The sequence below is a fragment of the Tenrec ecaudatus genome, chromosome 6 (assembly GCF_050624435.1).
Source record: "Tenrec ecaudatus isolate mTenEca1 chromosome 6, mTenEca1.hap1, whole genome shotgun sequence".
NCBI classification, from domain to species: Eukaryota; Metazoa; Chordata; class Mammalia; order Afrosoricida; family Tenrecidae; genus Tenrec; species Tenrec ecaudatus.
The window spans coordinates 73,936,570-73,960,988 of record NC_134535.1 but is presented as its reverse complement, the minus strand read 5'-3'; the positions used below and the strand labels follow the sequence as shown (position 1 = coordinate 73,960,988).

The window sequence follows — 24,419 nt, the reverse complement described above, 5'->3', positions numbered from 1 at the left end:
CATTTTTGATGGTGAAAATATATACAAGAGAACATTTCCCAATTCAAGAGTTTCCACATGTGCATTTCAGTGACCTGGATTGCATTTTCCATGTAGTGTAATCCTTTTTCACTCGTTGCCCAAGTTATCCCGCCACCATAAACGTCCACTCAGGGTCTCCTAAGCAGAAATTCCTTTTCCTCTTAGCCGCCCACTCCCGGTCCACCTTTGGTTTCTTTAGTCTACTTACTTATGTCCGAGAAGTGCGATCCTACAGTCTTTGCCCTTGGAGGTAGATTCGTGATGCTAGTGAATTGTTCTTCTCACCCTCCTTAGCCTGTGGCCCTGCTGTCTTTTCTCGCTTGGTTTCCCAGGACGGGGCTGGGTGGCGAGTGCTAGATCATCACGCCAAGATGGCATTCGCCTCAGCTGTGTGGCACTCCACCGCACGGGCACAGCTCCTGGGGTCAAAACAAAGCGCTGCCCCTCTCGTGTCCGTCATCTCCAGACGTGTCTGTGCGTGCCAGCGTTGAGGAATGGGATGTCTGCGTGGGGTTCTGGAAGGGGCTACAGTGTTTCTTCTCCCTCCCCCAGCATGCTAATGTCTGCCATCCTTCATTCCACTCCAGGGGAAGCCTTATGTGTTTGACCGTGTGTTTCCCCCAAACACAACTCAGGAGCAAGTGTACCACGCATGTGCCATGCAGATCGTCAAAGGTAATGGATGCTTTCTTTCCTTCTTTAAAAAATAATAGTGCGTTGAGGTGAAATTCATACAAAGTAAATTAACCATTGTAAAGCATACCATTCCCTTTATAATTATTCTTAATGTGCCGTATTTTTACTGAATTACTCTCTTATAAGGTTGCTGGGAAAATCACCAAAGACATAACAATGGAAAATATACCAAAGGAAAGAAACCTGCCTCTGGTGATTTCGCAGATAGGGACCATTTTCCCTTTCCTGTCAGTTAGTTTGGTTAACCCCCCAGGCTCTATGTTTTACTCCTCCACTCACCAATGGACTCAATACATGTGTCAGTCGCTACATCATCTACGATGATCCGTATCGTGGATACAGACCCAAGTGTGAGCACTGAGGAGCACACCCCTCGGTGCGACTTCCTGCGGGCCTCGGTGTCATTTTCTGCTGCTTGGCTAAAGCAGGCCTGGCTGATGGCGGCCTTCTACAATGGGTGCAGGTGACCGCTGGAGACTAGCAGTCCGGCTCACTTCTGTGGAGCCTGGTAGCCGGCCCCTCTTGTCCTCCCTCCCGTTTCCTCGCCCCCACGGTTCCCTTTAAACACAGCCTTCTGTGCATCCACAAGGCGGTGCAGCCACTAGGTGGGTTATTGAAGGGGCGTTGCCGGCCCCCCTGTTTCCCACCCCGCTTCTCTCCAGGAGTGTTCTTCCTCCCCGTCTTTTCCAGATGTTCTCGCTGGCTACAATGGCACCATTTTCGCTTATGGACAGACCTCCTCAGGGAAAACCCATACCATGGAGGTGAGGACTCTTCCCTTCTGTAGCTGGGGAGGAGTCTAAATGGAAGGCCTGGCAAGCTCCGTGGGGAAAGGTGAAGGCTGGCCAGGACCGGGGCGGGTGGGCCCGCAGGATGGATGGAGCGCTGAGAAGATGGAGGGAGTGAATGAGCCCCTCCAGCCTCACGCAGTTTACCCTGCGGCTCCCGGTTTCTTCCTCTGCTGTGGAAGAGCAGCAGCAAGGAAAGCCCGAAGGACTTCTTGGTTCCTCCTGCTTCCAGTCAAAGGTCTCCTGACTCAGGATGGGCTCTTCCCTATGTGTTCACCTCCAGGGGAAGCTGCACGACCCCCAGCTGATGGGGATCATCCCTCGAATTGCCCGCGACATCTTCAACCACATCTACTCCATGGACGAGAACCTGGAGTTCCACATCAAGGTGAGGGGCTGTCCGTGGCGCACTGAGAGGGAGGCACTGAAGTAGGGGAATCGCTGCAGACCCTAGGCACCTCCACCTCGCCTGGTCTCTGGCTCCCTGCCCTGTGCCACCCGTCTCCACCCTCCTCTCCCTCCCCCTGCATGTGGCTTCAGCTTGGGCTCCCGGGCAGAGCTGAGATAGGCAGTCTTTGCTTCACCCTCTCTCTCTCCCCTTCTAGGTCTCTTACTTTGAGATCTACCTGGACAAAATCCGTGACCTTTTGGATGGTGAGCCGCCTTTAGTCTCCGTGGGGTGGGTGGGTGTGCAGAGGATGAGGAAAGGCAGATGATAGTGCTCTTGGGGTTAGGTCCCTGCCTCCTCTCCTGAGGACCGCTATGATAGAAATACCACCGTGGGGGCCTTGAGGAGCATGCATGTGTCTTCTCACTGCTGAGAGGGCTGGAGATGTGATTTCCAGGTGCTAGCTTTGGGGGAGAGAGGGTTCTCTCTCTCTGTTGTCTCAGCTTTTCTAGCATCTTCTTGGAGGTCCTTGGCAAACTCCACCTGGCATTTGTCTTTCTCCTACCTCTGCCTGCCTGCTCTGCGAATGACCTCCTTTTCATTCTCAAACATCATTGGCTTAGAGCACATTCAACCCTGATGGGACCCAATTAACACAGCAACCCAAACCCACTACCGTCTAGTGGATTCCAACCACATAGGGCTTCCAAGACTGTACATTTCTACAGAAGCAGACAGCCTCACTTTGCTCCCTCGGAGTGGTGGATGGGTTTGAACCACTGGCCTTTCAGTTAACAGCCCAATGCTTAGCCCACAGCTCCACCAGGGTTCCTTCACATTGCCCTGAGCTCCCTATTCCCGCATAACTTACAAGATACTTTTAGGACATTCAGTTCAGTCTGCAGCAGTGCTGTTTAGCAAGACATAGAGAGGCCATACACACCCCCACCTGAGCGCGCCCTCTCCACACTCACCAAGAGTCCAAACCATTCTTGAGACGATCAGGTGAAATGAGGGGGTCCAGGCTGCCAGATAGGCCACCCAGGAGGAGCCAGAGCCCTGGGGCTGGAGTCCGGGGGCTCAGACCTCATGAGGAAGTCTTCTTCCTGTAGCACACAGAGAAACCCCCATCTGAGTGGACTCTAGTGGGGTGGCGTGGGGCGGTGGGTGGGGAGGGGAGCAGGCCTGCCTTACCGCATGCTGTCTTTGTTCAGTGACCAAGACAAACCTATCTGTACACGAGGACAAGAACCGGGTGCCATTTGTCAAGGTGAGCACGGGGGTCGTGTGCAAGTTTGGGGGAGGGAGGAGATGATGGCCCGGAAGTCGAAGGGCACACCTCCTGCAGGTGATGCCACGGGGCTGGGAAGAGAGAGGCCGGGCGCTCGGCAAAGACGCCGTCCTGAGAAGCTGTTTGGTCAGTGTGCAGCCAGTCTCACGGAGTCTCAGATCACTGTTTGCCTGGCCCCGTCCCTTCGTCCCTGCAGGGCTGCACTGAGCGCTTCGTGTCCAGCCCTGAGGAGATTTTAGACGTGATTGACGAGGGGAAGTCCAACCGCCATGTGGCTGTTACCAGTGAGTGAGGGCAGGAGGGGCTCTGGAGTCTAGGGTCTGCCTCTCCTCTGCTCTCTGGGCTCAGAGCCCCAACTCACGCAGGGATTCCAGGGAGGGGAGACCCCATCTGTGCACTCTGGAGCTTGGGTGGTGTGGCGGCGGGGCCCAGGGCACCGTTTCTCGGGGGGGTGGGAGGGGGAACAAGGAAGGCTTGTGTCCTGCTCCTGTAGACATGAACGAGCACAGCTCCCGCAGCCACAGCATCTTCCTCATCAACATCAAGCAGGAGAACATGGAGACTGAGCAGAAGCTCAGCGGAAAGCTGTACCTGGTGGACTTGGCCGGGAGCGAGAAGGTTGGGGCCTGGGGGAGGGGGGGGGCGTGGCTGGGTGGGCAGGACGGAAGCCTTAGGGTGGCCTTCTGGGAGGAGAGGAATGTCCTTTTCCATTTTTATGGTGGTGAAAACGGACATAGCAAACTATACAGTCTCGACCCTCTGCCTGCACAATTCAGTCCCATGCCCGGCAACATGCCGGGCCACCGATCTCAATACTTTGCAAACCCTTCCACCGCCCTCAACCCAAGTCCAGTGCCCTCTAAGCAAACACGCCCGCTCCCCCACTGTCTCCCACCCCGAGGACTCACGGAGAGTCTTTGGTTTCTCTGTATCCACCTGTTTTAAGAGCATACGGTATTTGTCGTTTTTTCTTTTGCCTCTGGTGGCATACTGCGCTCAGCAAGAAACTTTCCCGCTTCATCCAGGGGTTCTCACACTATGGCCCATGGGCCAGTGTTTTTGCCCCGTTTGTTTTTTACTTCAAAATAAGATATGTGCAGTGTGCATAGGAATTTGTTCATAGTTTTTTTTTAAACTATAGTCCTGCCCTCCGATGGGTCTGAGGGACAGTGAACTGGCCCCGTTTAAAAAGTTTGAGGACCCCTGATCTAGGCTGGGGCCCCAATTGGGCCCGCTTCTCTTAATGACCGGGTAGTCCTTGTACGCGTATATGAGGGGCTTTTGAAAGCTTTGTGGAGAAATTCCTTTTGACGCCCCTTATTATTGCTATTTTAATCATTTTATTGGGGGCTTGTACAACTCTTACCACAACCCATACACACATACATCGTCTCAAGCACATTTGTACATTTGTTGCCCTCATTCTCAGAACATTTGCTTGCTACTTGAGCCCTTAGTATCAGCTCCTCGTTTTTCCCCTCCCTCCCTTTCTCTCCCTCCCTCCCTCTCTCCCTCATGAACCCTTGATAATTTATAATTTTTTTTCATGTCTTCCACTGTCTGATGTCTCCCTTTACCCCCTTGTCTATTGTCCATCCCCCAGGGAGGGAGTTATATATAGATTATTGTGATTGGTTCCCTCTTTCTCCCCCCACCTTTCCCTTCCCCTCCTGGTGTGGCTACTCTCGATATTGGTCCTGAGGAGTTTATCTGTCCTGTATTCCCTGTGTTTCCAGCTCTTGTCTGTACCCATGTACATGCTCTGCTCTAGCCAGATTTGTAAGGTAGAATTAGGGTCATGATAGTGGGGGAGGAACCATTTAATAACTAGAGGAAAGTTGTATGTCTCATCGTTGCTACACTGCACCCTGACTGGCCCATCTTCTCTCCATGACCCTTCTGTAAGGGGATGTCCAATGGCTTACAGATTGGCTTTGGGCCTCCACTCCACACTCCCCCCCACCCTTGAAGCCCCTTTATATATCACATTTTGTGTATCCATTCATCAGTTGTTTAGATTGACCATTTTTTGTTTGTTAACAAAAACATTTTTATTGAGGTATAATAATTTTCATATCATAAGACCACCTTTCTCACGTGGACAGGTCCGTGGTTTTCAGTGTGTGCACAAGGGGGTGGAAGAATCACCACTGTCGAAGTCTGGAACATTGTCAGCACATCCCCCAGGAGCCCCATGCCTGTTAGCGATCACCCTCCATTTCCTCTCTCACCCTCCGGCCACCATGCATGTGCTTTCTGCCCCTCGGGGTTGTCTGTTCTGGGCATTCCATCGACATGCAGCCTTAGCTTCGGGGGCTGGGAGAGGCATTTTGTAAGACGGTTTTGGGAAACAGAGGACAGGCCGAGCCTGCCTCTCCTCAGACTGCACCTCTGAAGTGGAGAAGAGGGGGTCAGAGGCCCCTCGTGATACACTTGTCCCCCGATGCCCTGCTAGGTCAGCAAGACAGGTGCGGAGGGTGCCGTGCTGGACGAGGCAAAGAACATCAACAAGTCTCTGTCAGCCCTGGGGAACGTGATCTCCGCCCTGGCAGAAGGCACTGTGAGTGCCCCTCAGACCCTACCCCAACTCCCCACCTACTCCTTGTGCCCCAGTTCGATCCCGGCTGGCACTCCGCCCTCTCTGACGCCTGGGGCACAGGCCTCATTCTGACTCGTGCTCTCCCTCCGCCCCCAGAAAAGCTACGTGCCGTATCGTGACAGCAAGATGACGCGGATTCTCCAGGACTCCCTGGGAGGGAACTGCCGGACGACCATGTTCATCTGCTGCTCTCCGTCCAGTTACAATGACGCCGAGACCAAGTCCACGCTGATGTTTGGGCAGCGGTCAGTGGCAGGGCCCCCTCGTCCCGGCCCTGGCCGCGCTCTCCCCCGACGGACGCTCTCACCGCCTTCCTCCTCTCGTGGCCCAGGGCGAAGACCATTAAGAACACGGCCTCCGTGAACCTGGAGCTGACTGCGGAGCAGTGGAGGAAGAAGTACGAGAAGGAGAAGGAGAAGACAAAGACCCAGAAGGAGGCGATCGCAAAGCTGGAGGCCGAGCTGAGCCGCTGGCGAAATGGTTAGCAGGCTCTGCAGGTGGCTCCGGGAGGGAGCTCAGGGTGGCGGCAGGGACTCCCTGTCTAGGGGGATCTCTGGGCTCAGGTCAGTCTCCAAGGAGGAGGCCGACTTTCTAGAGGGGTGGGGAAGAGTGGACAGGGATGAAGAGAGCCGGCTGGGTCCCTCCTCCCTCCCGAGGGTCTTGATGCTGAGGAGGGGGCCTGGAGGGACTCCGCATGTGCTCTGTCCACTCCCATCCCTCACCTTGTCCTGGCCCTTCCCCAGGGGAGAACGTGCCTGAGACGGAGCGCCTGGCCTCCGAGGACGCGGGCCCCGGGGTGCAGCTCTGTGAGGAGACCCCGGTGAACGACAACTCGTCCATCGTGGTGCGCATCGCCCCCGAGGAGAGGCAGAAGTACGAGGAGGAGATCCGCCGGCTCTACAAGCAGCTGGACGACAAGGTGAGGCGGGTGGCCCGGGCCCTCAGCCAGCAGGACCAGGACCGCGGTTCCCCCGCTTTATTTTATCCTTCCGATCTGTGATAGCTGCTCACTACTGAATGTGTTCTGTGTAGCAGAACACAGGCTGATGTCCGTTTGACAATTTTCACGTGTCCGGGAAAAGCGAGGGCAGGAGGTAGCTGAAAGAAGCTGAGGAAAGGGCCTCTTTCTCTTTAGGGTACAGGGTTTCTAACTCAGTTTCCCCAGAATCCCCTCTCTGCCTCCCACCCCATAACTCGACTGGCAGGAGTAGCTGCCGGTGACTCCGTCTTTCCCCCTTGCCTCCACAGGATGATGAGATCAACCAGCAGAGCCAACTCATCGAGAGGCTGAAGCAGCAGATGCTGGACCAGGAAGAGGTAATGGGGAGGAGCCGAAGTCTGGGGAACAAAGGGATTGCTCATCCCTGCAAGGCAGAAGAGAGACCTTGCCAGAATCGGATGCAAGAGGGCCTTCTGCTCAGGGACTACTCACCTCCTAGGACGATAGGAGTCTGGGAACTTAGGGGGTGTCCTGAAAGCACAGCTTCTAGGGCAGTGGTTCTCAATCTTCCTCAAACTGTGACCCTTTCATACAGTACATGTTGTGGTGACCCCCCCCACCATAAAATTGTTTTTGTTGAAACTTCGTAACTGTAATTTTGCTACTCTTATGAATCGGGCGCCCCCTGTGAGAGGGTCGTTGGACCCCCCCCAAAGGGATTGCACGACCCACAGGTTGAGAATCAGTGTTCTAGGGTCTAGAGCCTCTTCATTCTCAGCTCATGTCCTAGAGAGGCCGGAGTCTTGTCAAGCCGAGAGCACATTTCCTCTTGACTTTGGCTTTGGTGCTTGCTTCTCCCTCGAGCCCTACCTGGGGCGGTCAGCCGGGACACCCGGCTTCCCCAGAGGCAGCCCCTGGATGCAAGCTTCTCACCTGCCTCCGTCTCCCTGGAAGCTCCTGGTGTCCACTCGAGGAGACAACGAGAAGGTCCAGCGAGAGCTGAGCCACCTGCAGTCAGAGAACGATGCCGCGAAGGACGAGGTGAAGGAAGTGCTGCAGGCCCTGGAAGAGCTGGCAGTCAACTATGACCAGAAGTCCCAGGAGGTGGAGGAGAAGAGCCAGCAGAACCAGCTACTGGTGGATGAGCTGTCTCAGAAGGTGGTGAGTGGCCCAGTAGCGGCCCAAGGGCGCCTTGACCTCAGACCATCCTCGTGGCTGCAGGACTGCTGCTCACAATGTGGGGGGTCACATGGGCGGGTCCTTTGCTTTGCTGGGCAGTGTGTCAGGGAGCCCTCCCCTCCCCTGTCACTGCACTTTGCTTTCGGGGCTTGGTAGCAGCTCTTAGGGTCATGCCTGGGGGAAGAGGCCCCGGCCAGGACAGGGGAAGGGAGCTGGTCAACGGGAACGAGAGTGACCAGAGGTGCCCTTCCCAGGCTACCATGCTGTCCCTGGAGTCTGAGTTGCAGCGGCTACAGGAAGTCAGTGGACACCAGCGAAAACGAATTGCCGAGGTGCTGAATGGGCTGATGAAGGACCTGAGTGAGTTCAGTGTCATCGTGGGCAACGGAGAGATTAAGCTGGTGAGTGACAGGGCCGGCTTGACGGTCACACTCGGGGTGGGCAGGGGAGCTGCAGGGGGGCAGAGGGCCAGGCATCGTGCCCTCCAGCTAGACACAGGGAGATGAGGAGAGGCTCAGATAGACACCCCTGAACATGCACATTCTAGCGGGTGCCGACTCAAGCAGCCATGGAAGTACGCTCCACAGGATGTAGAGACGCTGCTGTTGCTAGGGGCCGTCAAGTTGGTTCCGACCCATAGCGACCACGCATGGCAGAGCACAGCCCTGTCCCGTCATCCTGCACCATCCTCAACTGTCCCCATGCTTGCAGCCGCTGCCTCCACCCCTCCCAGGGAGGGCTTCCTTCTCCAGGGGCTGGCCTCTCCTGAGAACACGTCCAAAGCACTTGAGAGGCAGTCTTGCCCCCTGCCTCTAAGGAGCACTCTGGCGGTACTTCTTCCGAGCCAGACTTAGAGACGAGAGGGTTAGAAATAACACACAAGTATGTGAAATGAGCTATCTACCCGGTGGTCAAGCAGATCGGTTTGACACCTAAAGAAACTCTTACCACTCTGGAAGGTGACACGGGGACTGTTGGGACTGGGTCCTTAAATGCAGGTGGTTGGGAAATGGCAGGCAACAGGGGACCGCGAAAGGCGGTTCAGAAAATGCCCAGGTCTTCTGAGTGTGTCCGTGTCCAGAGTAGGGAGGGAGGGAGAGAGCAGAGGTGCACTGGGGAAGCACCTCTACCCTGCTCTGCCTCCACAGCCGGTGGAGATCAGTGGGGCCATCGAGGAGGAGTTCACCGTGGCCCGCCTCTACATCAGCAAAATCAAGTCGGAGGTCAAGTCCGTGGTCAAACGGTGCCGGCAGCTGGAGAACCTCCAGGTGGAATGCCATCGCAAGATGGAGGTGACTGGACGGGAGCTCTCATCCTGCCAGCTCCTCATCTCCCAGGTGAGCCACCAAGATGGGGAGTCTGGGTTAGCCAACACCCATCATCGGTCTGCCGCAGACCTGGGGTTGAGTGAAATCAAGGGCTGAGGAGTTAAAGGTGCCAGACAGGGATGGGAAAGCTTGGTGGGAGGGTGGGGGGGTGGGACAATGCTGGTCCCTAGAGCTGAAGGTCTCCAGGGAGGGGTCCTACAGAGAAAGGAACCTCGGGTCTTCTTTGTCATGGAAGGCCTACCAAGAGCAGGGGTGTGCAAAGGGAGCTGGGGTTCACACAGGCTGTGCTGCTAGGGCTCCCCCTAGGGGCTGCACGTTGGGCTGCAATCCTCAAGGTCGGCAGTTTGAAACCACTAGCTGCTCTGAGGGATAAATACGGGGCTTTCTACTCCCGTAATAGTTGCAGTCTTGGAAACTCACAGGGGCAGTTCTACCCTGTCCTCCAGGGCGGCTGGGAGCCAGGATTGACTCGAAGGCAGTGAGTGCAGGCTGCTGGGAGTTGTACCGTCCTTTGGTCCATCCTTCTTTTTCCTCTCATCCACCCTTCCTTCCCCAGCACGAGGCCAAGATCCGCTCCCTCACAGAGTACATGCAGAGTGTGGAGCTAAAGAAGCGGCACCTGGAAGAGTCCTATGACTCCCTGAGCGACGAGCTGGCCAAGCTCCAGGCCCAGGGTGAGGCCTTCTCCGCCTTCCAGCCCGCCGGTGCTGGGGTGGGAGATCTCACGGGGAGGGGCCAGCCACAGCTGACAAACATCAGTACCACCCAAATGCTGGGTCGCCACGCTCCAAGCCGACGTCACCGGAGCCAGCGCACGCGCCAGGGAGCCAGCTTGCATGTGGCTTATTTTGCATAGACCATAACCCTCCCTTGTTCTCAGTCTCTGCTGTTTTGAATTGGACTGTCCTTACCCAGAAAAACCTTCCTGTGGGATGTTTTGGCTGGCTGGCCCTGCCCTGTCCTGCCCTGCCGGGGACTCGGGTCACAGTCTCCAGAAATTCTTTCTGGGGAAGGTGGAAGTGGTGTACGCTGGCTTTTCCTCTCCCCCTTCCCCAGAAACTGTGCATGATGTGGCCCTGAAGGATAAGGAGCCAGACACACAGGATGCCGATGAAGTGAAGGTGAGTGGGAGTGGGGACAGTGGGCTAGGGGCACTTAGGGCCGGGAGAGAAGGGCCTGGGCTGGCCCCTCCTGTGGCCGGGTCCGGAGTCTGGCTTTGAGCTTGGGCTGCGGGGGTGTTTGCAGAAGGCCCTGGAACTGCAGATGGAGAGTCACCGCGAGGCCCATCATCGGCAGCTGGCCCGGCTCAGGGACGAGATCAACGAGAAGCAGAAGACCATTGACGAGCTCAAAGAGTGAGCATGCCCCTGGACCAGAGCCGGGTCCCGCCCATACTGGGTCCTCTGAGCTACTCCCTCTGGAGGCCAGAATCCGGTTTGAGAGCTTCCCCGAGAGCCACTCCCTCAACAGTGCCGCAGCTTTAGGAAATAGGAGGAAGCAGGACCACCCCGAGCCTTGAGCTTCTCACAGTTGTACATGTCAGGGTTCCTTCCTCTCTCTGGGAAACAGTGCCCCGTGGGTCTGCCTGCCTCTGCTAGCCAACGGCAGATGCATCGATCTTAACTCCCTCGATAAGAAGGGCTACCCCCCCCCAGCTCAGCTTTCAGCCAGACAGGTCTGCAAGGGGAACAGTAACATCAGTGAGGGGTGTAGCACCCCTTAGAATCATTAAGCAGTTGAGAACCAGAGGGCGGCGTTGACTCAGGCCCAAGTTCAGAGCGTTGGGGAAGAAGGAGGGCTGGAAACAGGAAGCAGGGAGGAAGGGGCTGAGTGACGGGAGAGGGATTACAAGTGGATGAGAGGAGACATTGTGTATGAGCTATTGAATGTGAAACTGATGATCCGCTTTGTAAACCTTCACCTGAGCCACAGAAAGAGTTAAAGGACACCAAGGGGGGAAAGCGGAGGAAAACTTTGGCGGCTGACCGGCCCTTTCTCCCTCAGTGACCCCCTCCCCTGCCCCCTTGCCCTCCCTAGCCTGAACCAGAAGCTGCAGTTAGAGCTCGAGAAACTCCAGGCTGACTATGAGAAGCTGAAGAGCGAGGAGAATGAGAAGAGCGCCAAGCTACAGGAGCTGACGTGAGTGACACCGCCTGCCCCCCCGCCTGCCCCCCCGAGGTCATCTCACTTCCCAGCTGCCCACGCAGCAAGCTGGCAGGGCGGCAGGGGGCACGGGTGGACGTGGCTCCTGTCTGGCAAACGCCGCAGAGGATAGCTTGGGGTAAGGTAAAGAAGGGGGACAAAAGGAGATTATCGAAAGTGACCGGTATTGAGGATCAGCTGACATACAAAGATGTGTGTGATGATCTGTTCAGGGTTACAAGCAGCTTACAGAGCAACAAGAATGTTGTGATGGCTTAAAACAACGCTGGTGTGTACACATATACCTCTATGTACGCCTGTAGAGGGAGGAAGAGAGTCAGTCTGTATCCGTTAACCTCTCACTCACCCGGAGGTGACTAGGAGAGAAAGCCTGGCGCTCTGCTTCCAAAAGGCACCGCCCTGAAAGCCCTAAGGAGTGCAGTTCTCCTCTATAACACATGAGGGCGCCCTGCCGCAGATTCGCCGCCCCGGCCGCTGGGCTGGTTCTGGCTTCAAAATAAGCAGTAAATCTCTCTACCAGCCCTTTAGTGTTACGTAAACTTGCTCCCACAGAATCCTCGTCGCATTCACCCTCACTTGCTACATGCGCAGCTTTTAAATCATTGGAAAGACTTGGAGCCTTTTATTTTTCTGGAGGATGTTTCATGTTATTTTTTTTAATAAATCATTTTATTGGGGGTCTTATAACAAATCCACACATCAATTGTATCAAGCACATTTGTACATATTTTCAAACATTTTCATTTTCAAAACATTTCTTTCTACTTGAGCCCTTGGAGTCAGCTCCTCTTTTTTCCCTCCCACCCTCATAACCCCTTGATAAATTATAAATTATTATTATTATTTTCATATCTTACACCGTCCACTGTGTCCCTTCACTTGTTTCTGTTGTTCATCCCCCGGGGTGGGGTGGGGGTGGTGATATGTTGATCATTGTGATCGGCTTCCTCTTTCTCCCCCTTCTTCCTCCACCCACCCTCCCCTCCCCTCATGGTACTGTTACTCTCTTCACGGTTCCTGAGGGCTTCAGCTGCCCTGCATTCTGTGTGTCGTGAGCTCCTAGCTGACTTGGAGCCTTTCTTGCACTGAAACAAAAAATCCTCAAAGTGGCAGCAGTGGAACTGAGTCTGACTCACAGTGACCCTCTAGACCGAGTACAACTGCCCCCAGGATTTCTAAGGCTGTAGATCTTAACCGGAGCAGACAGCTTCGCCTTCTGCCCATTGAGCAGCTGGTGGAGTCCACTGTTGACCTCTCAGCCCAACTGTTGAGCCGATGTAACCCCCAGTCTTGCACTAAGAAAACCCCAAACTCACTGCCATCGAGTCTATGTCAACTCACAGCCACCTGACAGGACAGAGTAGAACTGCTTCTGTACGTTTCCAAGACTGTTTATGGGATTAGAATTGCTGACCTTGCTGTTAGCAACTCAACACATAACTCCCTATGCCACTAGGACTCCGCTTCTTGCACTAAGTTGAGGCTACAGTAGAACCACAGACACCTGCTCTGATGTACCTAGAAATTCCACTGAAAGACACACTTAGGAAAAGATGTCATTTGTAACTTGGGGGCCACTGTACATATGTGTACACAGGTATACACACACATGCTTGGGGGGGGGAGAATCCTTTGGAAATATCGACATCAAAATATGAGTTGTGATTTCATCTGTAGGTAGTTTCATCATGTACTTTTTGTAAAGACTCATTTTACTTAACTCTGTTTTCCCCCCCAAACTTTTGCACAATGGCCATGAGTAACTTGTATCATAAAACAAATCAAAGGGTAGGAAGAGGAAGAGGTGAAGGAAGGAAGACTCCTGCTGGACCTGCTGTCCCCTCTCCCCTCTCTCTCTCTCCCTCCTGCTGCAGATTTCTGTACGAGCGACACGAGCAGTCCAAGCAGGACCTCAAAGGCCTGGAGGAGACCGTTGTGAGTGACTGTCCTTCTCGGTCAAGTTACAGAGTGGGGTGGTGGGTGGTACCTTCTGCCCCCCAGTTTTCCCCAGCCCCATTCCACCTGCCACCAGTATGTGTCATACCCAAGACTCGCCTTGTCCCACGGGACAAGTGGCTCACCGGCCACATCACCTGAAGGTGCTAGTAATTTTGGACGGCGAGAGTTGACTGAGCATTTGACTGCCCCGATTTGTCACCGCTCCCTGCAGGCCCGTGAACTCCAGACCCTCCACAACCTTCGCAAGCTGTTCGTTCAAGACGTCACGACTCGAGTTAAGAAAGTGAGTGCCCATTCATGCCTGGTGGTGTAGTGGGTTAAGCATTGTGCTGCTAATTGGAAGGTCTTTGGTTCAAACCCACCAGCCACTCCGAGGAGAAGGATAAGTTGTCCACTCCCATAAAGAGCCGCAGTCTCAGGAACCCTGGGCAGCTGCTCTACTCTGTCCTATAGGGTCGTTATGACGACGGCAGTGGGGTTTCCCTTAATACCAGTGGCCTTGACCTTCCACTGACGGCTGGAATAGTAAATGTCACTGGAAAGAAATGACTTCTTAAAAACATAAAAAAAAAAAAAAAGAAAGTGAGTGCCAGCCTCAGCTGGACTCAGCCTGGCCCGGGTGGGGCCTCTGGGCATGGCCTCAGGACAGTCACCCTTTCCCCCTCTCTGTCTGACACCAGAGTGCAGAAATGGAGCCCGAGGACAGTGGGGGGATTCACTCCCAAAAGCAGAAGATTTCCTTTCTTGAGAACAACCTGGAACAGCTTACAAAGGTTCACAAACAGGTAAAAGGGGGGAAACGATGAAGAAGCAGGTTTGAAGCCAAGAGCCTGTGTCGTACCCAAGTCTTTTTGGCGGGCCCTTGGATTCAGGAAAACTTAGCAGCATGTTTTCCTGACTTCTCCCTTTTACTCTCCATGGGCCCCTTAGTGACATGACCCCATGTCTGGCTCCAGTTTTGCCTTCTTTGTTCCTTGCCTGGTTTCCCTTCTCAGAGCTCCCAGCCCACCTCTGTTCGATGTGGCCTCCCCAGCCCTGCCTTGGAGGGAGACGTCCCTGGGTGGCACCATCAGATAGGTGCTCAACCAGGAACCAAAACATTGGCAGTTGGATCCCACGCAGCGGCACCTCAGAGGAAAGGCGGTGATCTGCTTCTGAAAGGTCACTGAGTGCAGTTCTACTCTGCACACATGGGGCTGCCGAGTTGCCACTGACCGGAAGGCAGTTGTTGCTGTTGAAGGTTTTGGAGGCTTGGGGCTACCACTGTACTAGAGGGTTCCTAACCGGATTGCCCCTGGAATTGGAAGACCGTGAGGCGAGAAGAGCCAGGGGGCTTGGGTCAATTGAACTCTACCTTGTGGAGAGCACTCCTCGGGCCTACGCCGGGGCAGGCACACAGGGCATTTAGCTTTGTCCACCAGGTGGTTCACCCAGGACCAAACACCTGGGTATTAAGCTACTGCTTCTCTGTCCCCTCACCTTGCTGCCGCCGTTCTTAGATGGCTGACTGGGTTTCAAAGGTATGGGTGTGGGGGGGTTGGGGGGCAAAGGGGCCGACCCAAGGAGTCAGGACAGGAAATGTTTGGTGCATACAGAGCAGGAGCACCCACCTGACACTAAACGCCTGAGCCTTGGAGACCAGCTCCACAGTCTGCCGACTGGCGCTATAAACTGATGTAGCACGTAACCTCTCTGAGCCCTGGTTTCGATTTAGGTTTGTCAAATCCACCTTCCAATGCCATTGGAACTCACATTCTTCCCAACTGGACCTAACCTTCTGTCCTCCCCAGTGTTTGAGCGAAGACTCGGTACATGCCTTTTTCTCTGAGGGGGGAGGGGAAAATTCCCAGCCCTGAGGCCCAATGAGAACCTGCGAGATGGATTTATGGTAAACCTATGAAAGTCGGAACCTGTGTCAGGTGGAAACTGTCAGAGAAGGAAAACACGAATATTTTCCACTGAATTGAGCCATAGAATTGTGCCAAGATTGCCCCTGCCAAAACTTGCAAGACCCAGAAAAAAAAAAAAAAGGTGGGGAGGTGTTCCTATTGAGTTCCCACTGTCCCAGGGTCTCCTGCATTTCCTGTGGGCTCTCATCTCATCTTTTCCCTTGGGCTCATGAAGAAGACTGGATCATACGTAGCAGGGGGGCCCCTGGTGATGAAGTGGTTATGCGTTGGGCTGCTTACTCCAAGGTCAGCAGTTTGAATCCAGCCTCTCCTCAGGAGAAAGACACAGGGCTCTTGTAAGGAATTACCGTCTCAGAAACCCAGGGTTAGCATCGACTCATGGCGGGGACCCCATGGGTTTGGTGCTGAACAGCATTACAGGAGCATGAAACAGCACGAGCGCTCTGTGTTCACCCTGTGTGGATGCCCCTTGCCCAGTGCAGATAGCTTTTCATAGCCATGGCTATTTCCTCTTCCTACCTGACGCAGAGAGCTCCGAGCTCCTGGCTTCTGGCATAAACAAGATCCCTGGCCGGGACAAACGGTTGGAGCTTGGCAACTAACTTAAAGGTTGGTGATTTGGACCCACCCAGAGACTCTGCAGAAGGAAAGCCAAACCAAACTTGCTGCCATCTCGTCCACTGTAATGGGAGTAGAAAGCCCAGTCTTTCTCCTGTAGAGCTGCGGGTGGCTTTGAACTGCCAACCATGCAGATCGCAGCCCAAGGCATGACCACTACACCACCAGGGGTCCTTAGCAGAAGACCTGGTCATCTGCTTTTGTCAAGATTACAGCCAAGAAACCCTTACAGAGCAGCCCTGCTTGCTAACACACGAGCTCGATAGGCCTCGGAAACAACTTACTGGCAATGCATTTGCTTGCTTGTTTGAATAGACTAAAGGAGGACCCAGACTTCTGCCTGAGCAGTCTTAAGATTAGAAAGCGAACACACCAAAAGTCAAGCCCACCGCCATCGAGCATAAGACACCCCCCTCCAGTTTTCCAAGGGTATAAATCTTCATGGAAACAGACGACTCATCTTCCTCCCAAGGAGCAAGTGAAAGCCGACGCTTTAGCCACTGCACTATCAGAGCTCCTTCCAGAAAGGAAAAGGAGAGAAACTTCTTAGTTACCAGAATCTCAAAAGCCAGGCTTACCGGCCCTATGAAAAAGCTGTAGTGGCGCTGTGGGTGAGGCCATCAGGCTGCTACCGTCTAGGCCAGCAACTCCAGGTCACCAGCCACTCCATGGGGTCTGTTCCCATCAAGATTTGCAGTTTTGGAAGCCCTGTACAGGGCCAGAATTGACTTGGCTGTGGGCTTGGGACCAACCTTACAAACTAAGCTCAACTGTCCCAACAGGGCGGGGTACAGTCTATAAGGTATCCACGGCGAACACTGCGCAGAGCTCCAGCCAGCTTCTGCTCCCCTTCCCGCAGTGTTCCCTGCGCCCCACTCTCCCCATGCCCTGCTCCTTCTGCAATCGCTGGCGCCCAGCTGTTGTGTGGAACCTTATAAAAAGCTCAGGAAGCCATTTCTGGCTGCAAGGTGGTGGCTGCCACACTGTAGCTTTATCTAAACGGAGTGGGGGTGGGGGACAGGATTCCTTGAATGAGAAGGTAATGGGCGCAAGGCTGGGAGCCCACAAACATTTTCTTTCCTCCCTGTGGGGCGCTGTGTGTGTGTGTGTGTGTGTGTGTGTGCTGGCTGCGGGTTCTGGTGTTCCAGCTTCTGCTCCTGCTCAGCACCTGACCCCCTCATCCTCCACGCCATGCCCACCCTCAGAGCTGCTCCCGTGTTCTTGCTGCCCCGCCCGTTGCATGTCCACAGAGATATCTCTGTGCCAGGGCTGCCTCTCTCATCCCATGGTTGCCCTGGGCCGTCAGTTTGTCACAACTTCCCAAAAGCTGAATGGGAGAGACTGGTGTGGGGAGGAGGGGTCGGGGGGGTGGTGGCTAGGCCCAAAGGAGCCTGGGGCCCCCCTGTTATCACACGTTCAGGGCTGCCACGGAGACAGCCCATTTTGCTGCCCTGAAGAGGATGTCACTTTAAGAGAAGGAAAGCAATGGCACTTCTGGGGCGGGGCATGGATTCTTACTGTGCTGCTGCAGTGTCTTTCCGTCTTCTAACTCTTGCTGTTTCTTCATTCCCTCACCCCACCTCCCACCCACCCCTCCAAACCACCCCACAGCTGGTACGTGACAATGCAGATCTGCGTTGTGAGCTTCCTAAACTGGAAAAACGACTTCGGGCTACGGCTGAGAGAGTTAAGGCCCTGGAGGGCGCACTGAAGGAGGCCAAGGAGGGTGCCATGAAGGACAAGCGCCGGTACCAGCAGGAAGTGGACCGGATTAAGGAGGCTGTCCGGTACAAGAGCTCTGGCAAGCGGGGCCACTCCGCCCAAATTGGTGAGTGGAGGGTGGGGTGGATGTGGGGGGTCAGTAGGCAAAGTGGGATTACCCCCTGGAGCCACTTTTCTAGCAAATTCCTAGATGCCAAGCAATTCGATGCCTGCTTTCCACACAGCCTCCAGCCAGACCCTGGTCTCAAAAAGGTCAAAGTGTAAACAGGAGTTTTCCCACAGAAGCGCCTCCGTGCAGCTTTCGCAGGTGCTGGGGCACTTGGTCCTGTGACGCGTGAATGCTCAGAATTTCACATACGATTGATTAAGAGCACTCTCAGATCTCCATCTCTACTCACAAGGAGGGAAGACAGGGCCTCTCTTCCAGCTTGGCTGTGGCTTTTGAATCCCTCGTTTCTTTGGTCTGGGGAGCTGGGTGCTTGAAAGGTGGGAACGCGGAACTTCCCACACTGCAGGGCCATCGCTTCAAAGAGGAATCCCTTTAGTCGCTTAATCTTTTGACTCTCTCTTCCATGAACTTACTGAACGTTGAATGTCTCTCACTGTAAATTTTTAAATATTAAAAATTTTTTTAAAGTGACTCAGCGAGCCAGGTAACAGACTCCTCAGGCTCATTTTCCTTGTTGGTCCATCACAGCCAAGCCCGTCCGACCAGGCCACTACCCGGCGTCTTCGCCCACCAACCCCAATGGCACTCGGAGCCCAGAGTGCATCAGTTACACCAACAACCTCTTCCAGAACTACCAGAATTTGTACCTGCAGGCTGCACCCAGTGCCACCTCAGACATGTAGTAAGTCACCAGCCGGGGGCACAGGCCGGGACTCCCCAGCCCAGGCTCGCTGGACCAACTCCAAGGCACAGAGTTGGGTCGGCCCTTGGGTGAGATTTCGCTATTTTGCTAAGTAGCTTCAGCTCTGACCCTTTCCAGCTCCATACACGTGTCTCTGCCCTCCCAGCCTGGGCCCATGCTCATTGTCCTCAGTTCTCCAGGACTGAGACAAGCTCTGCTCCTGAGGGTGAGGGTGGGAAGGTCCTGTGGGTGAAGGGTGGGGGCCAGAAGCGACCTGTGTCTCTGCTCCACCCAGCTTTGCAAACTCCTGTGCCAGCAGCGGGGCCACAACTTCTGGCGGCCCCCTGACTTCCTACCAGAAGGCCAACATGGACAACGGTGAGTGACAAGGGAGTGCAGCCTAAGTACGAGGAGAGAGCTGAGAAACTAAGCAGCCTCTAGCTACAGCTCAGGCACTGGGCCACTATTGGTTTCCTCCTGTGGCGAGCCCTACCCCTACTTCCCGCCCCTCTCCTCCTCTCCTTGGGGGAGGGGTCAGGGAGGCGTTTTCCTCAAGCAGAACATGGATGCCTCTTAAAGTATTCAGCGATGTGGTCAACAGTCCCACAGGTAGCTAGCTAAGCCACAGCCTCACCGTTGTCTTGAAGGGGTTAGGATGAGAGAGGGTTTGGGGCGACTCTTGCTAAAGTCCCGTCTCCTGTTTTCGTCTTCCGATCCTGGCTTTTCAATGATGGATCTCCGCAGGAAACGCCACGGACATCAACGACAATAGGTACACCAGTCCCCACTACCCTCGGGTGGTCTGAGTGGGGTTAGAAGATTTTGCTACAATGACTGTGTTTTCTCCTCCTTAAGGGTTCCCTGGGTCCGTGGGGTTGGGGATGCGGGAGGAGATAAAGCCTGTCCCTTGTCACTGTGTCCTTTCCAGGAGAGCTGAGTCATCCCCTGCCTTGGGAAATGTCTTCATCCACATCCTTCTGTGGCTTCTCCCTGTTCTGGTTTTGGAGGGAGTGGGGGAGGGGGAATGCCATACAGATTTGATGGCCTGGATTTCTCTCCTACTCTGGGGGAACTCTGTGACCCTGGGCAGGTCAGCACCATCTCTCTGGCCTCGATTTTGCCTGGGTTCCCACCAAACAAGAACCACCAGCCCTTTTGCTCTCATGGAAACGCTTCTAGCGCCAGGGACACTGCCATGGACGCTTCCCTTCCTCGAGCTGAGCTGACCATGCTGTGACCATGGCCATCTCTTCTTTCCCCGCCAGGAGTGACCTGCCATGCGGCTATGAAGCCGAGGACCAGGCCAAGCTTTTCCCTCTCCACCAAGAGACGGCAGCCAGCTAATCTCCCAGGCCCACGGCTGCATACCTGCACTTTCAGGTAGCTTCAGGCCGCTTCCTCAGACCAGCCTCAGGTTGCTTCCTTTCTCATCCTTCAGCCTCTTTGATCTTTTTTTTTTAACCATCTCAAAAAGGTCTTCTTACCCCTCACCTCCTGCTCTCCTCTCCTCCGAGGTACATCAGTGATGCTCTGTGTCCTCTGGACAATGCCTTCCTTCCCCTTCTTAGAGACTTGCTTGCAGTTGCTGCAGTACTACCCTGCTCTCACTAGAGGTCACTGTCACTTATAAACTGTGAGCAAGTCTTAGTACTTCTAGAGTGACACACTGGTCACAGAATGTGGCGATTAGGGGCCCAAGGGAGATCATTCCCAGTCCTGCCACTGCCCTGAGGGCCAGATCTTTTCTGATGGAAGAAATCTCTAGGCAAGATGTCTGGTTTCCTGCGATACCCACTTCCTGCCTGCCGTATAGCATAGCATGTTCCACCAGTAGTAAGCTTAAGAAAGCCTGGGCAGCTTCACCGTTTGTCCGGGCCTAGCCTCACTCAGTGTTAGCACTCCCTTCCCATCATGCTCCATGGAGGTGGGATGCAGCCTTCTCCCCACCTCCCAGCCCCTTCCTTCCTTCTCTGCCTCTGCCCCTTGGCCCTCTCCCCAGCAATGCAGGCCCATCCAGGTCCTGCAGAGTCACCAGGTATCTTCGCTGAGGTTGCCCTAGGGCCCAGAACTGGGCACCGGGATCCTGCTGTACTGCCTACTGTGGGTTCTTGGGGAATGAGAAAGAAGCGAATGTGGCCAGTGTCTGAGCTGGGCTGCGTCCTCTCCAGGAAGTCACCGGGATAGCAGGCCGGGCACACAGCAGAAAGGCAGGAGAAGCAGAGAAGCCAGGAGGAGGAGGATGGAGCTCTTAGGGAGGGCCTTGGGGCTGGCGATGGGTGTCTCTGGGTTGGTGTCAAAGAAACAGGACCACAAGCCAAAGCCTGTACACATCTGACCCTGTTCCTTTGGAGCCAACAGCGCAGAGGCTGGGCTGCAAGACGGCGCCTCACACACTCTTTCTCTTTCTTCCCCAGTTTCTAAGAGGGACTGAGGCCTCTCCTCTCAGCATGCTGCAAACCCGTGGTCTCTGATACTAACTCCCTCCCCAACCTTGTTGTTTGACTGTACTATGTTTGATGTCTCCTCTTCCTTACTCTGTATCTCTTTGTACTCTGTATCTAGATATCAAAGCTGCTGCTCCGTCTCCCCCCTCTGTCCTGCTCTCCAAATATCTGATGATGTAGCTAGCGATTTTGAAGCGTAGTCCACCCTCCTTCTTTGGGGAAATAGGGAGGAGGGTGAATGTTCCTTCATTTTCTCTCATATATTCGTCTCTCACATTACGTGGTGGCAATCACTGAGCAGAGGTCACGGAGATGATTAAAATCAAACAAAACAGGAGCTAGAGGGCTCTGTTCCTCTCACTCGTGTACACACACACACACACACACACACACACAAAGCCTTAAGCAGAAGAATGTCTTAGCATCCTAAGAAGACACAAAGATAGGCTCTTCCTCCCTCCCTCCCTCCCCGCACAGAGCACAGGGAGGGGTCCATTGGAAGAACTTCGCACTGAGATGTGTAATTTTCTCCATACACCCAGCTGAGCGAGTCCAGGGGCTCACCGCTGGAATGAGTCGGCCTTTTGCCTCCCTCACCTGTTCTCCTCTGAACTGAGAACATGGCCCCACTGCTCTCTCATCCAATCTCCTCGGATACCTTCTACCCCACAGCTTGTGGCCAGAACCCAGAGTTGATTCAAAATATTCTCCAAAAAATGGTGGAGGCAGCCCCCTTCCAACGGTCTGTCAGATGGTTTTCGCAGCTGTCTGGGGTGATAGTTACAGGTGCATATAGTCTGAAGGATCAGTTCCTGGGGTTTAGCTGGGAACCACCTTGGTCAGCTTCTTGCTGCCCAGGGCCCTCGGGCGGAGGACTGGGGCTGATTCCTTTCTCGGTCCCTCCCTTCTCCACCGCTCTGTTGGAGCTTCCAGTTCCCTGGCTAACACTGATCGCTTGATGCCTTCCTGTCAAGCAGGGGCCTGATTTCCCCCAATCTACCTTTTTCTTGTTTTGTCCCACAGAGAGTTTCTTCTATAAAGTTCCCATCTGGTAGTAAGTGCACTTTAAAGAAAGGGACAGGGCAGCTTTTCCCGAGGTGAAGGAGCTCTTCCACCTTACTAGCTCAGCCGCTGGGGCCCCTGCACCATTGAGGGGACTGATGCTTTGGTCCCAGATAGTCCTCTCCATCCACATGGTGCTCAGGTGGTTTCCCAGGTAAAACGCAGGGATGGAGAATGGATGTCGCTAGCCAGCCCAATCAAGAAAGCCTTGTGTCCAGCTAGCCAGTCCTATTTGCTATAGAAGACAGGATCCCTAAGCCACCGGGCACCCAACACTTAGATTCTTCTCAGTCAGGGAAAAATGTTCGTGTAAATGCCAGCTGGTAAAATACGGACTTGATTGGTGTGCGACACCTACAGGGGGCAAGTCCCTGTGCCCTTTTCCTGTTGAAACCCTTCTAGGGTGAAACGCAGGGGGGAAATAATAGTGGTAACAGAGAGGTGTAGAATAAATTCCAAGGTAGCAACTTTCAAACATGGAAAAAGATTTAAAATCCTCCATAGGACCCAATACAACAGCAAGTGAAAAGTGAGGCAGACCTGAAAGAGGGGAACACCTCATTACTTCAGGGGCCCTTGAAGCAGTCCCAGGAGCCTTTGAGCATGTTGGAGAGCCACGGGGGAGGGGGTGGGGTGGGCGAACATGGCACTCAGCAAAGGGGTGGAGGGATCATGAGGGCGGGTGGGCCACGCCTCTCCAGACCCTGCAGGAGAGAAAGATAACCTGTGATGTGGGCGTGGAGAGAACCACTGGGAGACTCCACTGAGTCACTTGCTTAGAGGCATATCAACAAAAGGGACCTCAGCTAACATTAGCCACCGGGGCACTCAAAAACCCAGTGGGTTTTATGTCATCTTGCCAGCAAAGGACTCTTGAGGAAAAGACAGGGAAATGTGAAGGTGTAGGGCCGGTGAGGAGAGAGGTGACACAGGGCCAGCCTTCTCTTTCACAAGCTGTAAGAGAAATAGAATTCACTTCCTCAACCAGGAAACGGCACACACATAGACCCTTCACCACCAGCTTCATACCCATACCGCGCCCTCCGCCGCCTCCTCCCCCACCTTGAGGTATCCCTTCCAGAGAGCCAGGGTCTCTTAAGGGACACCTGGCCTGCCCACTCACATCTGCCAAAATGTTGCATGCCAGCGTGGAAGACACACTAAACCACACAAACCCCACTGTGTATTTACTTGATGTACATAAATACCTTTAAATAAAATTCAATGATGACTGTACAGTGTTGTAAATCTGCTTTATCGCCACCCCCCCTCCCTTCTTCCTAGGCAATGGCATTTAGCCACACAATGCCCAGCCTTCCAGATGTTTTTCTATATATGTATTCACCTGGGGTTTTTGTTTCTGAGCAGTATGTCTTAGAGCTCTTCTCATGTTAATAAAGATATTTATCTCATGAAGACTTTTTCCATTTATTTTTCCTGTGGTGGATTTACCACTATCTAGTGGATTGGCCGATATCTAGGTTAATTGTCATTTTTGAATGCAAACGTTCTCTAGTTGTGTCCTTCATTTCCCACTCAGACCATCATCGCAGTTCCAACACCCCTTCCTGCCCTCTCCAGGGCCTTTCTCCCTCTCCTCCTGGCCAGCCCCTCAGATCTCCCAGCCCCAGTTCGTCTACACAGTTACCCTTCCACACCCATCCCGTTGGAGAGCAGCCATCTCTTTGCTCCTTCCTGGGAGCTTCTGTGGTGAATACAGAAAATCCACAACCACCGGGGATAAAAGGGCACCTCAAAACTAAGGCAAGTGCTTGACTGCTAATGCACAAACCCACTAGTAGCTTCTTGAGAATAAAGATCTAGTGATCTGCCCGATTGAGATTCCAGCCTAGGATACCTGAGGAGGCAGGTCCAACCGTCCCAGAGGGTCTCCAAGAGTCAGATCCTAGCCCATGTCACTCAACAAAAACCAAGACCCAACGTATCCAACCAGGCCCTCAGTGCTGCCCACCATCCCTTCCAGAGGTGTCCTGTGGGGGGTCACGGATCCGGTCGGTGCAATTGTATGGTTAGGGTCTATAAAGATTTTAGTAAAGTCATAGGGAAGAAGAGAAGGTAAAATAAAGGAGTCAGACACATTTCATGGTAGCATGCTCACTCCTGAACAGCCATGATCTCGCCAGCCAGGTCCACGCACAGCTCTCGGATGGAGGAGAGTGGAGCAGAGAGCGATTTATTTCTAACCATGCAAGCCCCCTGGTTACAAGTAAAGACATACGTCACGGGAAGTGGTTGTACTATAGGTAACAGTAAGGGAGGGGTACAATCTAGGGGTATACATGCTAGAGGAAGAGGGATTAAGGGACTTGTGACATCAAGGGTGGATCCTAGACTCATGATGGTGGCCTACCCTTTTTCGTCCTTGAGTTGGAGATTTGATTTATTCTGAGCCCTTCAGGGAAAGCAATCCACTGTCCCTAAAAGTAGGGAGTGAGCCCC

At 54.0% G+C, this 24,419-nt stretch overlaps 1 protein-coding gene across 3 annotated transcripts in view; it reads left to right on the top strand.

Annotated features, from left to right (window-relative positions):
* Positions 1 to 22,575, top strand: part of KIF5A (kinesin family member 5A) — a 35,743-nt gene extending 13,168 nt beyond the window's left edge. Inside the window, exons 2-29 of one of the 3 annotated variants that reach the window (XR_012784899.1) lie at positions 609 to 696; positions 1,408 to 1,481; positions 1,789 to 1,893; positions 2,111 to 2,159; positions 3,108 to 3,163; positions 3,381 to 3,468; positions 3,678 to 3,802; positions 5,640 to 5,744; positions 5,880 to 6,028; positions 6,115 to 6,263; positions 6,527 to 6,702; positions 7,032 to 7,100; positions 7,678 to 7,884; positions 8,157 to 8,303; positions 9,051 to 9,239; positions 9,787 to 9,904; positions 10,287 to 10,351; positions 10,476 to 10,585; positions 11,268 to 11,369; positions 13,268 to 13,328; positions 13,564 to 13,635; positions 14,033 to 14,137; positions 17,492 to 17,708; positions 17,827 to 17,909; positions 18,300 to 18,453; positions 18,749 to 18,831; positions 19,198 to 19,225; positions 19,719 to 22,575. Coding sequence is in view for 2 of the 3 variants with exons in the window: in XM_075551389.1 (XP_075407504.1) it covers positions 609 to 696; positions 1,408 to 1,481; positions 1,789 to 1,893; positions 2,111 to 2,159; positions 3,108 to 3,163; positions 3,381 to 3,468; positions 3,678 to 3,802; positions 5,640 to 5,744; positions 5,880 to 6,028; positions 6,115 to 6,263; positions 6,527 to 6,702; positions 7,032 to 7,100; positions 7,678 to 7,884; positions 8,157 to 8,303; positions 9,051 to 9,239; positions 9,787 to 9,904; positions 10,287 to 10,351; positions 10,476 to 10,585; positions 11,268 to 11,369; positions 13,268 to 13,328; positions 13,564 to 13,635; positions 14,033 to 14,137; positions 17,492 to 17,708; positions 18,300 to 18,453; positions 18,749 to 18,831; positions 19,198 to 19,225; positions 19,719 to 19,797 (2,970 nt within the window). In the remaining variant the exon portion in view is untranslated. The remainder of the gene's footprint in view (positions 1 to 608; positions 697 to 1,407; positions 1,482 to 1,788; positions 1,894 to 2,110; positions 2,160 to 3,107; positions 3,164 to 3,380; positions 3,469 to 3,677; positions 3,803 to 5,639; positions 5,745 to 5,879; positions 6,029 to 6,114; positions 6,264 to 6,526; positions 6,703 to 7,031; positions 7,101 to 7,677; positions 7,885 to 8,156; positions 8,304 to 9,050; positions 9,240 to 9,786; positions 9,905 to 10,286; positions 10,352 to 10,475; positions 10,586 to 11,267; positions 11,370 to 13,267; positions 13,329 to 13,563; positions 13,636 to 14,032; positions 14,138 to 17,491; positions 17,709 to 17,826; positions 17,910 to 18,299; positions 18,454 to 18,748; positions 18,832 to 19,197; positions 19,226 to 19,718) is intronic. The other 2 variants (XM_075551389.1, XM_075551388.1) reach the window with 2 other exon arrangements.
* The last annotated feature ends 1,844 nt before the right edge of the window (positions 22,576 to 24,419 follow it).